The sequence below is a fragment of the Lepidochelys kempii genome, chromosome 9 (assembly GCF_965140265.1).
Source record: "Lepidochelys kempii isolate rLepKem1 chromosome 9, rLepKem1.hap2, whole genome shotgun sequence".
Taxonomy (NCBI): Eukaryota; Metazoa; Chordata; order Testudines; family Cheloniidae; genus Lepidochelys; species Lepidochelys kempii.
This window is the reverse complement of record NC_133264.1, coordinates 49,430,300-49,442,593: the sequence shown is the minus strand read 5'-3', so window position 1 is coordinate 49,442,593 and position 12,294 is coordinate 49,430,300. Positions and strand designations below refer to the sequence as shown.

The following is a 12,294-nucleotide window of genomic DNA, read 5'->3' as shown; positions in this document are numbered from 1 at the left end:
TTGACAGTTCTACCATTTCCATCTTCAATAACATTGTTAGTGTTCCTTTTGTTCCTGATAAACTTTTTAAAAAATACTCTTCTTATTGTCCTTAACTCTTTTAGCTGTAGGAGTTCTCTTTTTGATTGTGATGGGGTATGCACCTTACACCAACCCTGAAGGGGTTAAGGTGGCTCAGAAAGGGCCAGTTAACCTTAACACCAGCAGGAGAGTTAGGCTTGATTGATAAGGCTAATTGATGATGAAGCCCAGCTGGGGCAGGCAAGCAACTGAGTGACTAATGGAAGGGCGTGGTAGGCCAGACGAGAGCTGATTGCCACCCACAAGGAGGAACTACAGTGGTGAGTGCACCCTGTTACAGTGTCTTTTTGCATCCCTTATCCATTTTCTACAGTTTCTAGCTTCTAGTTTATATTCATTGCTAACAATTTCTCCTTTTTCCATTTTATATATATCTCTTCTTTCTCCCAGCTGATTCGGCTCATAATTGTTTCCAGCTTTGTGAAAGTGGCCTTTCTAAACCACCAAGTATATTGATTACTTGCATGTAAGCAACCACTAATTTTTAGTTCTGTGATCAATTCCTCATGATCTGTCAAGGAGAAGTCTAAGATAGAATCCCCCTGGAGTGGATGCAATACTGTTTGAGTTAGAAAATTGTCATCTGTAATTTATAGAAATTCCAGTGATATTTTTAGTATTCGCATCAAGAAACCTCCAGCATGTGTCAATTAGATTGAAGACCCCCATTACAACCCAGTTTTTCCCCCTGCACATTATAGATTAGTGCTCAAGGATTGTCACTTGATAAATTGCCCTGTTCTGTTCATTCCCTCTGAAGCATCTGGCACTGGCCACTGTCGGAAGATAAGTCACTGGGCTAGATGGACCATTGATCTGACCCAGTAGGCAATCGGTCTTATTATTTGATTATACTGTTCCCAAGTGTGATTTGGTGTCTGTAGCAGACACCCCTCTTGTGCTTTATCTATAGATCCATATTCTAACAAGCATTCAAGATAATTTACTTCCTAGATGTCAGAGACTTGGAAACAGGCAATGCCATTTTTGACAGAGTGACTCTGCCTCTCCCCTTTTGCCCACTAGACCCTTCCTAAACCACTTGTAACCACGGATTTTAAAATTCCAATCATGCAGATCTTCCCACCTGGTTCAATAATACTGTCTACATCAAATTTATGCTAATAAATGAACAATTCCAATTCTTCTTGTTCATTACTTGGGTTCCTAGCTTTGGTGTATAGGCAACTAAACAATTTATTCTTTTCATGTCCCTTGGTGCTTTGATATCTTGATTTTGTACTAAATGAGTGCCCCTTTTCACCTTCTATGTTAGTTTAATGCCCTTCTGATTACTCTAGCCAGCCTGTCCCTGAGGAGATTGGTTCCCCTTCAACTGAGGTGACTATACAGCTCTCTCTCCTCATAGAAGGTAGACCAATGTTCCACAAAACCAAAACTCTCTATCTTACACTACTGCCCTGGCAGCAGTTCACCTCTGGAATGTCTGACTTCTTTGCTTTGCTCATGAGACAGGAAGGATCTCAGAGATCAGAGAATATTCTCCTTCAGCCCCATGCTGAGTTCTGTGAAGTTGTCTATAATCTGCAAGGTATCCTGTGAAGCAGTGTCACGAAGGCCAATGGATCGTTGCCTGCTGAGTTCAGAAGCCTAGCCAATCTTAGAGTGATGTCTTATGTCTTGGCTCCAATAAGGCAGCACACCATCCTGCTATCTGCCTGTCCTTTGCAGAATGTTCTTTCCATTCTCCTTTGCACAGCATCCTCATCTAGGTATTATCTGTCTTCTGTGGATGGCTGGCGATCTCTTCACAGGTACGCTTGATAGTCTTGCTGCTTGGGCTGAGCAGCCATTCTCAGGAATGTCCAATGCACCTGTTCCATTCAACTAGCTGGCTCTTCAGAGACATTTTCTGCAGTTTCCGTGCTGAGAAGCTGATTGGATACTTCTAGCTGTGTGGAATTCTTCCCGGTCCTCTCTGGTAGTTACAGCCTGCCTATCCTCATCTGCCTCCAACAGAGTAGAATGCCAGCTTGACCTCATGCCTCTGGTGGTTACAAACTCTCTGATTTCCACATTCTCTCATTCTTTGGCCACCAGTTCATTTCTTCCTTGACTCTGGGGTGGCGATGCTTCCTGAATCTGGTTGTTCCAGTACTCTACATCCTCTCTGATGCTCTGCAGTGTCAGTCCTTGTAATTCCAAACCACAAATCTTTCCTTCCAGCACAATCACCAACTCGCACTTTGTACATAGGAAGTCCCTTCTGGCTTCAGGCAGGAAAAAAAACATTCCCCATCCGTTGCAGGTTGCGATCACTGATCTGTTGCTGGCCATCACACTCTTGAGCATAGAACTGTACCTAGAAAGAGAACCTCTCATGCACCTTCCTGTGAACTCCATACAGAAGTCCCCTGTTTGCCCCTCCTGTTCACCTGCTGTCACATTAATAATTTCAATGAGAAATATTAACCCCAAATAATCATTGAAATAGAGCAGCCTCAATTTACATCAGTCTGCCAGCATTTGTTCTGCATGATTTTAAACATAATGCTGGAACAATACTTGTATATTCTGAACATGCCACATAGCATTTCCCTGACACAGCATTTTTAATGTAATTGTCCATTTAAAGTCAGATTACAATTTAATATAGTTTGAATTTAGTACATATTTCTGTAATAAATGGAGTCACTATATATTAGTTGTATCTTATATGACTGATCAATAACTGAAAACCATGATTTGCTCAATCTGCCCAACAAGTGGATTTATAATGTACATATGTATTGTATAATGAAATGGGTAGAAAAGTAGTTTTTAGCTGTGTGGCAAAGAACTGAAAGGGAGAAGATCTGTTGTGGTGGTTCTATCTGTGAGGAAGCCAGGAGCCTGCTGCTGTTGGCATTGCAATGGGTGTGAAATATGCTAAGACAGTTCTGATAAGAGCTTGGTTTATTACTATTGAGATGGCTAAGAGGAAATGAGAGAAGACAGCCCTGAATCCCTGAGCACAACAGTTCTCAGGAAGCACCCCAATCCATACAACCTGTGGAGTGTTTCCTGGTCACATCCCTGGGTTTCTGATGCTGGAGACTGCATGGTTTGAGGTGGGATTCAGTCATTTTGGACCATCTGAGCAGAAGTTACTTTTTCTTCTTTCCCCCAGGTCCCTCCACATCACAGAGAGTCCTGACGATTCTCTACCATTTTTCTGTTCTGTTATACTGTCATGGGAGGGGTGCATTCGCTGCTGGTGGCACTTCCTGCTGGTCATTCTGGGGATTAGCTCCAGCCAGACATTGCACCCTCCTCTGATGGTGTCTCTGCTGTCATCCTCTCACCCTGCAGACCCCTCTTGCTCCAGGAATTGCAGCCTCCTCCTCTGGAGGGCTGTCATTAGGTGGTTTCCCCTTCCCTGTGTGTGTGTATGTAACCAAGTCTTTCCAGGACAAACTGTCCCAGGCAGTCCACTGTCCTCTACCTGGTGTGTGCCATGTCCACATTCTCTGGGTTCACCAACCTTCCAATTCCATTCTCCTAGGGAGTAACTATGGATAACTCTCTAGCCACTAACACACTTACCTTCTCCCAAGGAGTGACTGCAGCCTACTTCCCTGAAGCCCTGTCTGTTGCCAGCTTCCTGGTTTTATAAACCCAGCCCAGCTCCTCCCCCAGCTGGACTTCATCAACCAATTAGGCCCTAGCACTCCCTGGCTTTCCTCCAGGTGCTGCCTATAGGTTAATTGGCCTAATTTACCCTCTCAGGGCAAGTGTGGAGAGTACACCCCATCACATATACACTCTTCCTCAAGATCACCAGCCTTACAAGCAAAGAGGATCTAATGAGGTCATCGGCAGACATGCCTCTTAACCTGCTGAATGTTCAAGTCTCCCCTTGTCTCGACCACCCAATTTTAGAAAAAAACCCACAAGTGTTATCCCTGCTGGGTGTTCTAGTGTAACAAGGCTCCAGGTGCTTCCACTGCTCTTACCACCATGCTACTGAAAACCTCCTTACATACAGGCCATTGAAGAGTCAGGTGGTAACTTGGTAACCAACTATCCTGGGCCAAAACTGAACTTGGCAAGCTCAGGTCTTGTCCATGGGCTCAGGTCTGTGTCCCAGAGAATGAAGTACCACCAAGGATGTCGGACTGCCTAAGACAAAAAATAGTCTTCGTGGCTCACCAGTGGAAGATCTGAGGTCCTGGTGCCGAATCCACCATCAAAACCCTAGTTGCTGATGAAAGATCTGGCAGAGGTGGGAGGAGGGGCAGCAGGCTGGCAGCATGTTTTTAGTGTTAACATCTGTATTTTGTCTGCATTCAATATATGGGAATGGACAGAAGGACATGTACAATCATTTTAAATTACTTTACCTTTGTTGGTTACATAAATGAAATTTTAGTGGTATGTTAACTTTGATTATGATGTAACAGATCTTATTTTTCCATCATTGGACCCAAGACAGGCATAAATAAGAGTTCTGGTGATATTTCCCATCAGAAGTAAAATAGCTGTCTTTGAAAACACATTTTCAAAATCTTTGTTCTTGTTGTCAAGATAGGAAATGTTTTGCATAGCATGTGTTTGTGTGTATAACACGTGGTCAGAGCTACATCAGTGATGACAGGCTGCTTGTGGAAAAAATACTCCACCTTGTTTGACCTGCTTTATGGAGACTTGAGCTTGTTTTACTGATGACATAATTTCAGCCATTCTTCATAAAGCAGCTTTAGATTAATTTCTTAATCCCCTTGGTTTGTGTTTCTTTGTTTGGCTGATAAATTTTCATTCGAAAACCTGGTCAGCTGGATTTTGGATTTTAAAAAATCATTTTGATAGAATTACTGCAGACCTTGTAAAGTTGTGGCTTTATTCTGGATATTAACAATGCTCACATTCAGAGTGCCTCTTTTATAGGAGTGCTTGGCACATGAAAAAACTTTTGAACTCCACTGGCATTTTACTTTTTATGTGGTTCTCTATTTTTTATTTACTTATATTACTGTAGCAGGCAGGAGCCCTAGTCATTGTGCTAGGTGCTGCACAAACTCAGAACAAGACTGTCTAGTCCCTAAGGAGCTTACAATCTAAGTATAAGAGACAACACATGGAGAAAGACAGGGGAGTACAATGAGACAATATGACAGGTTTCAGAGCAGCAGCCGTGTTAGTCTGTATCCGCAAACAGAAAAGGACGACTTGTGGCACCTTAGAGACTAACAAATTTATTTGAGCATAAGCTTTCGTGAGCTACAGCTCACCTTCATTGGATGCATGCAGTGGAAAATACAGTGGGGAGATTTTATATACACAGAGAACATGAAACAATGGGTGTTACCATACAGACTGTAACAAGAGTGATCAGGTAAGGTGAGCTATTACCAGCAGGAGAGTGATAGGCAATGGGCCAGCAGCCCAACCATTGTCAAGTTTTTTGCAGGCATCGCAGCAAAGAATAGTTTTAAGGGAGTATTTGAAGGAGGATATTGAGTTAGTTTTGTAGATGTTTACAGGGAGCTCCTCTCAAGCATGAGGGGCAGTGTGGGAAAAAGCACAAAGGTGTTTGTTTGAAAATTTGACAAATGAGCAAGGGAGGCTGGCATCATGGACCAGTCGGAGGCAGGAATTAACGTTTCAATAGCAAACAAGAGAATGGTAGGGTGGGGATAGGCCATAAACAGCCTCGAAAATGAAGACATGTAGAGTATGTCTGATATGCTAAAGAAGGAGGAGCCAGTGGAGGGATGCAAAAAGAGAGGCTACATGGTCAAATAAATGAGCTAGGGAAATGATCTTTCCAGCAGTGTTCTGAATGGATGTGAGTAGGGCCAAGATGGCATTTGTCAAGAACAGGGAAAAGGATGTTGCAGTTATCAAGGTGTAAGATAAGAGCCTGAACCCGAGTTTTAGCAGTGAGGATGGATAGGAAAGGTTGTATCTGAACAATGTTATATAGAAAGAGTCTGCAAGATTTAAATATAGCCTGAGTGTGAGGATATAGAGAACAGCGTGAGTTGAAGATGACAGCCAGATTACAGGCCTGAGGGACAGGCAGGATGGTGGTATTGTCCACAGTGGTTGAGAAAGAGGGTTGGGTGGGAGACTAAGAACTCTGTTTTAGCTGTGTAGAGTTTGAGCTAATGGCTAGACATCCATAATGAGATGTCAGAGAGACAGGCCAAGATTTTAGTTTGGACAGGAGTGGAGAGGTAGACCTGCCAATCATCTGCACAGTTGAATTTATGTTTGTGGATGAGATAAAGTACAGAGAGAGAAGAGGAGAGGTCCCCAGACAGAGCTCTATGGAACCCCCCCAGAAAGTTGGAGTGGGGATGAGGTGGATCCTCCAAAGGACAAGCTGAAGGAGTTGGGGAATGGGGCAGTAGTTGGAGAGGCAAGTGGGATCTAGGGTAGGATTTTTAAGACAGGAGAGACTAAAGCATGTTTGTGGCACTGTTTGTTTTTTCCCTCCTATTTCCCCTTGTCTCCTTTTCATTTCTAGGCTCATGGAATGTGCTGTTCACAGTCACTGTCTGGACTTCCTCTCCTGGAGTTGTGTCCTAGAACCTCTCCAATCTGGCTTCCACCCCTTGCACTCCATTGAAACTGCTCTCACCAAAGTCTGTAATGACTTCTTCCTAGCCAAAGCTCAGAAACAGTACCCCATCCTTCTCCTTGACCTGTCAGACTCCTTCAGCATAACTGACCATGCTCTTCTTGAAATGTTGTCCTTCCTTAGCTCTCAGGACTCTGTCTTCACCTGGTTCTCCTCCTACCTGTCCAGTTGCTCCTTCAGCTTGTCCTTTGGAGGATCCTTCTCATTCTCCAAATTTAACTTTTGTTATAATATTTGTACTGTTTTAACAGCATTTTCAATTAGCCCACTAGATTGTTGGTAACCTGGACTTGATGTAATATGTTTGAAATCATATGCTATGGCAAAACTTAAACTCTTGACTGTGAAATTGAAGTCCATTATCAATCATTACTGCATGGAGTATGCCATATAAAAACTTTTGAGTACCTAAGTCCCCCATTCATTTTATTAATGAATTGTTTGGCACAAGTGTTTTCTAATATAGATATTTCAGGAAAATACAAAAAATAATCAAGAACTATAACATATGCATGTCCTTTATATTCAAATAGATTGAAACCTACTTTATACCAAAGTCTTGTTTTCTTGAATAAATGTCATAGGCTGTTTAGACTGAGCATTTCTATGATTTGTGACGTATGCCACTTTCTTTTATGTAAACCTCTATGTTTTGGTTCATTTGTGGTCAGTACAGAACCTCTCTTTCTCTACCTTTACATTTTTCTATGGCTAAATGTTCCTCATGTATGTGTTTCAACATCTCTGCTGTTAACACTACAGGAATTACTACCCTATTGCCTTTAAACAGAATTCCTTCAATTACTGAAAAGTCTTTAATAAGTTGATTATATGGCTTCAATATCACTTTATTATATCCTTTTTCAATAGCTGTAATAATCTTTTGTAAATTCTCATTCTGTCTAGTTGCTTGTACAATTTCTTCCCATACTCTTTCTGATACAGGAAACAATTTTTAAATACCTCTACTTGTACCACATCTTCCTCTTCAATTATATTGGTTACATCATAAACTCTAGAAACAGTATCAGTAACAATTAATGATTTGCCTGGCTGATACTCTAATTTTAAATCAAATGCCAAATTCCATTTCCAGAGTTTGAAGTTCCGCGAAGTACAGGGTCTGGAAGATCAAGTTCTGTACTTCACTAGAGTTAAACTCTTATTTGTTTCCTCTTGCTTACGTATGACAGTTTTCTGAATGCATGTTCCAAAAATAGATAAAGGTTCAACAGCCCTAATTTATAGCTGGGGATCGTAGGTACTCAAAAGTGCCTTGCAAAGGGTCACATTGGAAGTCAGTAGCAGAGCTGCAAATAGAATCCAGGTTTCCTGATTTCTACTGCCCTACTCCAGCTACCTCCCATATGATAATATATGAATTGGAGAACCGACTTAAATTACACAGGGGTACATGTGCTCTGCATACTACCCCAGCATGGCTCCACATCCTTGAACAGACATTAGCTTGCCGTTACATCTTCACTTTTCAGACAGATGCTCCAGTTAGCCCTCTAAGTGCACTCAAAGACCAAATTAAAATGTTGCTTTCTCCCAATTTTCCATTTACTTTTTTCCCATCTACATGCCCCTGTTTAATTTGCACAGAGACCTGCTTTACGTGCTGGAAGTACCAAAGGAGCCCATTTGCAGAGGTGTACTTAACAATTCCTAGTACTTACAGTCTCTGTTTCTCTCTTGCTTTTATCACTAGGGCTGGGAACAATGGGCCGAGGCATTGTGACTTCTCTGGTGAAGGCCAGGATGTCCGTAGTAGCTGTAGAACAGGATCAGAAGCAGCTGGAGGTAGGAGGAAGAGCTGTGACATCCCTTCTAGAACATGAGGCTTCAAAAATGCAGTGGAGTGGCCAACGCCCGGATGCCTGTGATCCCGCCCTTCTCCAGTTCACTCTGGACTTTGGTATGTTACAGGATGTAGATCTAGTTATTGAGGCTGTGTTCGAGGACATGGCACTGAAGAAGGAGATCTTCCATAAGTTGTCAGCAATCTGCAAGCCAGGGTCCTTCTTGTGCACTAACACCTCCGCCTTGGATATTGATGAGATTGCTTCAGCCACCAGTCGCCCTCACCAGGTCATTGGTACTCACTTCTTCTCACCTGCCCATGTAATGAAGCTGTTAGAAATAATCCGTGGTCGTCACACATCACCCATCACCATTGCCACCGCCATGGGTTTAGCTAAAACTATAGGCAAAATAGGGGTTGTCGTAGGGAATTGCTTTGGATTTGTTGGGAACAGAATGATGGCTCCTTATGCTGAACAGGCAGTTTTCCTGCTAGAAGAAGGATGTAAACCAGAAGAAGTAGATCAAGCTCTAGAGGGATTTGGTTTCAATATGGGGCCCTTCCGAATGTCAGATCTTGCTGGGCTTGATGTGGGCTGGAGATCTCGGAAAGGGCAGGGCCTGACTGGACCCGAACTGGCTCCAGGAACTCCTGCTCGCCTGCGTGGCAGGAGGAGATACAGCCCGCTGCCTGATCTTCTATGTGAGAATGGAAGGTATGGCCAGAAGGCTGGCATGGGCTGGTACCAATATGAGAAACCTGGGGCTAGAATAGCTAATCCAGATCCATGGCTTCACAATTTCCTGATTGGGTATAGAGATGCCCATCATATTAAGGCACGCTTCATAGACGAGGAGGAAATCCTGGAGCGTTGTCTGTATACCCTCATCAATGAGGGCTTCCAGATCTTAGATGATGGAATAGCTTCTGCCCCAGAAGATATTGATGTAATCTACATTCATGGCTACGGATGGCCAAAGCACAGAGGTGGCCCCATGTTTCACGCTTCCACCATTGGGCTACCTCGCATTCTGGCTAAATTGCAAAAATATTCTGAGGCCCATCCTGACATTCCCAGAATGCAACCCAGTGCTTTTCTGAAGAAACTAGTGTCCATGGGAAACCCTCCCCTGAAGGAGTGGATGTCCCATGCAGGACACCAGAGCAGTAAGCTGTGATGTCCCTGCAGCCTTCTCTACGCATTCAGCCACTTGTCTAGTGGTGACAGGTATCTCTCACTGCCATAATCAGTGATGTCTGTTCCAATCAAATCCAAAGCACAGCAGGTTGAAGATTAATGTCTGGCTTAGCTGAGCGGAGTAACTACTCCCTCAAATGGTAGTTGCTGTCGCTTCCCTTTCCCTACTCACAATACACCCCTCCCTCCCACCTCGTTAGTTCACCACACAACCCCTCAAGCTGCCAGTAGGAGACCCCTTCTGGCTGGCTGTTTCCTGACAAGCTGCACTCACCCGACCGCTGGATCCTAAAGCTGCTGTTCTTAACTGCCTGCCTCTTGCCATTCCTCTGGTGAGGGAGGGAGCAACACCTGGCAGCTCATGAGGCAGTTGAAAGTGGGAGGGTAGGCCGGGAGTCCTGGCTCAGGGGAGACAAAGCCAGTGAAGATTCACTGCAGACTGGTATCCTCACCTAGCTGTATCTGCCAGCAGCTACAGATCTCCTCTTGTTCCTGCCACAGCACCCTCTAGTGACCAAAGGCAAACCATAGGAACTAGTCCCCACGGGAGAGCCACCCCCGAACCATCCAGTTTACTAAGGATTCATTTACAGGATGGACCTTCCCCTCCCAAAGGGAACAGATTAGACTGCCCCAGATAATGGTCTCTTCACGGAGTGCAGGTTTGTGGGGTTTTGGATTGACTGGAGGGAGTGGACAATGGTGCAGAATGGAACCGTGCATTTTGGAAGTAAATTGTGATGCAGTAAAGAGAGCATCCAGAGCTAGTATCAAGGGATGGCACTCAGCACCTACCTCCAGCCCCCAAAATAACACTCATAAACACAGCACAATCACAGAAGACTATGACCTGCTCATTAGGTAGTGGCTGAAAGATCACACCCTTTCCCCCTCCTTCCTTAGCATTGCCCCTGCCCTCCAACCTCTTCCTCCAGACAAAAGTGCCTCCTCTCCAAGAGGGAGGGTGTGTGTGTGTGTGTGTTTTCCCAGAACTCCTCACCTGCTTTTCTAGCCTGCCTGCTGGCAGCTGCTCAGCGTAGAAGGCATGGAGGGCTTTGTGCACTACAAGTGACAGGAGAAAAGCCTTGTGTGGCACTTCAGTGTTTCAGGTGTACAAAGGGTACCATGGAAAGTAAATGGGCTCAAGAGCTGTGCAGATAGGAGTTATGCTACAGGGAGGGAGAGAAGCCTCCAGCAGATAAAAGAACAGGAAGAGAAATATTTGCTTTTCTGAACTTGGTCCTGCAGGGTAAGGACTCCTCTTGCTTTTGTGCAAAGAGCACAGCTCCCAGTTACTGGCAGGTGATCCTGGAGGCTCCAGAACACACACATTCTCTTCTTAGGAAAAGCCGTATCTGAAAACAGACTCTGCTTTGTTTCATTAATTTTTAATAAAGCTGATTTTCATTTTCTCTCATAGCCTACGTTGTATCATCAGGTTTTGCTGCATTGTTCTCCCACATGTACACTGGTCACTTTTTTGCCCAGTGGTAGTAGATATCAAGGTCTTGCAGGTCAGTTTCCTGGTGGTAGAGACCCACAGAGACCGTGGCATCAGGTTAGCAGACCAAATAGCTTCAGCCACCTGTGATTGTCTAGGTAAAAGAACCAGTTGATGGTAGCCATCAACACCTTCCAGCATAACAATGCACCCCATGTCAGCTATTGGGAGGGAAGGCAGAGAGTTTTAAAACATTGACATCCTGAATGACTTATCTCCTACAAAGAAAGAAAAGAAATAATAATTGAGAGAGAAATAGGGGACATACAGAGCTCCTGGCAGGAGAGGGAGACTGGAAAGTCCTGAGGGGGAAAGGAAACACAGCACCTCTAGCACATGGTGGAGGTGGGAATGGGTGACAGAGCCACTGGCATGAGGGAGTAGGCTGCAGGGAGTTCCTGAAATAGCAGGGACTGGCACACAGGGAGTTTGTGGGGGGAATAGAAAGACGCAATAAGTGCCTGGTGCGTGCAACGCACCCAGCCTACACAAGCTACCAAATGTGCAACCTTCTAGTACTGGCTAATCAAGCACAATAGAACGACTGTACAAACCTTTTCTGAAGAGCCTAAACATTGGTCCTGGTCAAGAAACTACAGCCAAGATTTTCAAAATCAGCATGTAAAGATAAAAAGAAAAGGAGGACTTGTGGCACCTTAGAGACTAACCAATTTATTTGAGCATAAGCTTTCGTGAGCTACAGCTCACTTTTGGTTAGTCTCTAAGGTGCCACAAGTCCTCCTTTTCTTTTTGCGAATACAGACTAACACGGCTGCTACTCTGAAACATGTAAAGATAGACTCCTTGGACATTTTCAAAAGTCCTGAGCATTCCGCAGCTCCAATTTTATTTTATTTGGATTCCTGTGCCACACCCATCACCATGGTCTGAACACTACCAGCAATACGTTGAGAGATATAACTAGCATCTGCCATCTGTGTGGTTCTTTCTTCCTGTCCTCACATGGAAGAGACTGTAAGGATTTTTTAAATTTAATTACATTTTATTTTGTGTGCCCTGTGAACTAGCAAAAGGCAGGCTGAAGATGAGTGTCCTGCACCTGAAGTGGAAGGTGCTGAGGTTTGTGGAGTTTCTTAGGATTGGTCTGTATTACAAAATTA

General features: G+C 44.0%; 1 protein-coding gene across 2 annotated transcripts in view; it reads left to right on the top strand.

Moving 5' to 3' along the window:
- The window catches only part of EHHADH (enoyl-CoA hydratase and 3-hydroxyacyl CoA dehydrogenase), a 67,027-nt gene extending 55,219 nt beyond the window's left edge, over nucleotides 1–11,808 (top strand). For both annotated transcript variants that reach the window (XM_073360290.1, XM_073360289.1), the window contains one exon: nucleotides 8,382–11,808. In XM_073360290.1, the coding sequence (XP_073216391.1) occupies nucleotides 8,382–9,652 (1,271 nt within the window). In that variant the 3' untranslated portion in view covers nucleotides 9,653–11,808. The remainder of the gene's footprint in view (nucleotides 1–8,381) is intronic.
- The last annotated feature ends 486 nt before the right edge of the window (nucleotides 11,809–12,294 follow it).